At 53.0% G+C, this 1,541-nt stretch overlaps 1 protein-coding gene across 2 annotated transcripts in view; it reads left to right on the top strand.

The window, feature by feature from the left end:
* The first annotated feature begins 1,300 nt into the window (after positions 1 to 1,300).
* Positions 1,301 to 1,541, top strand: part of APPL1 (adaptor protein, phosphotyrosine interacting with PH domain and leucine zipper 1) — a 37,845-nt gene continuing 37,604 nt past the window's right edge. For both annotated transcript variants that reach the window (XM_040454707.1, XM_040454708.1), the window contains exon 1: positions 1,301 to 1,432. In XM_040454707.1, coding sequence (XP_040310641.1) covers positions 1,379 to 1,432 — 54 coding nt within the window. In that variant the 5' untranslated portion in view covers positions 1,301 to 1,378. The remainder of the gene's footprint in view (positions 1,433 to 1,541) is intronic.

The raw sequence follows: 1,541 nt of genomic DNA, 5'->3' as shown, positions 1-1,541 counted from the left end.
TCGTATTTGTTCTACTGTATCTGGATTTGAAAAATTCAGTAAAACTTTTAAAACCAGATTTAATCTTTCCTTCAAGAGATCAGGGAAACTGTAGCATTTTAGTTTAAAAAATGTAACTTCCATTCTTGTTCCTGTATTTGGATTTGTTCTACTCTGTCTGGATTTGTTCCAGTGTATCTGTGGAACCAGGCAACTAAGAATCTTTACTCAGCATTTTTATATTTCTTGAATGCAAATGGAATGGATTGGTGGGATTAATGGCTAGAGTGTTAGAGGACACTTATGATTTTGCCATTTTCTTTGTATACTGATGAAAGCTTCTTAAATAGCTCTACAGAGAAACGAGACAGTGTGAGGTTGGGTAAGTTGGACAAAGAAGCAGTTCTAATCCAGACCAGGTTCTGGAATTAGAATATCACTTTATTGTAAAATTAGAGGCTGAAGAAGCTATTTAAATCTTCCCAAACTTTTTGACCCCAAAGAAATGCTAATCAGTTACCGACATAATTAACCAGTGTATCCTGATCTTTAAAAGGTGCTTTCATCTGTGATTTAAAGGAAATACGGAAGTCTGAGTTGAGGCACGATAGCCCTTCAAGGCCAGGGAAGAATTGATGAATTGACAACAAAGTCACATGTTTTTAACCGGATATACTGATATCCAAGTGCCCAGAAAAATAATTGAGAGTCTACTACTGTCCATGAATTTACTGGAAAGCACTGTTAATGGCACAACTAGGGATCTCACAGATCTTTGAATTAGCCAGCACCATTTTGTGGGAGAGTCGGGGTTGGGGGGCGGGTAGCCTGGACGCTTCGGGCAGGGTTGGGAAGATGATAGTTTGATGCAGCTAAAGAAAGGGCCCCCGCAACAGGGTCTCTTCCGTGGTCTCCGACGAAAAATGTTGGGGGAGAAGTAAAATCGCCCCAGACTCCCACTGTGGTCCTCCTCACTCAATGTTCTGGTTTCCGGAGACTTTCGTTGGCGGCGGGGGGGGGGCGGTTGACGGTCCCCTACAATTTACATGAAAATGCGCGCGCACGGTGTAGATGGCCGCTGTGAGCGGGCAGCGCCACCCCCCCCAAAGCCGCTGCTCACCGCAAAGCCCAACGCGGAGGAGGAAGCTCCGGACCAGCCCCGCCGCGCTGATGGGCGTCGCCACGAGCCAATGGGTGTGCAGGGAGGCGGGGCAGGGTGGCCGAGGAGGCGGGATTTCCCGCGCGGCCGCTAGGCGCCTGGCGAGAGCTGCGCGGGCGGCGACGGCGGCCGCGCCTGCGAGAGAGGGCGGGTCGGGGTCAGCTGCTGCAGTCGGGCGGGCGGGAGCGGGGAGCTGTGGGCGGCCGCCGTGTCTCCTGCCACCGCCCTCCCTCCGCCACGATGCCGGGAATCGACAAGCTGCCCATCGAGGAGACGCTGGAGGACAGCCCGCAGGTGAGGCGCGGGCGGCGAAGGAAAGAGCAAGGCGGGCCGACCCCAGGCCCGGCGCCGCCGCGGCCGCAGGTGCCCGCCCCGGACCAGGTGGGCGCCGCCGCCCAGTGTC

This window comes from Herpailurus yagouaroundi, unplaced genomic scaffold (assembly GCF_014898765.1).
Source record: "Herpailurus yagouaroundi ecotype Mexico unplaced genomic scaffold, PumYag 213, whole genome shotgun sequence".
Lineage (NCBI taxonomy): Eukaryota > Metazoa > Chordata > Mammalia > Carnivora > Felidae > Herpailurus > Herpailurus yagouaroundi.
The sequence above is the reverse complement of the archived record's forward strand: the minus strand, read 5'-3'. Positions and strand labels throughout refer to the sequence as shown.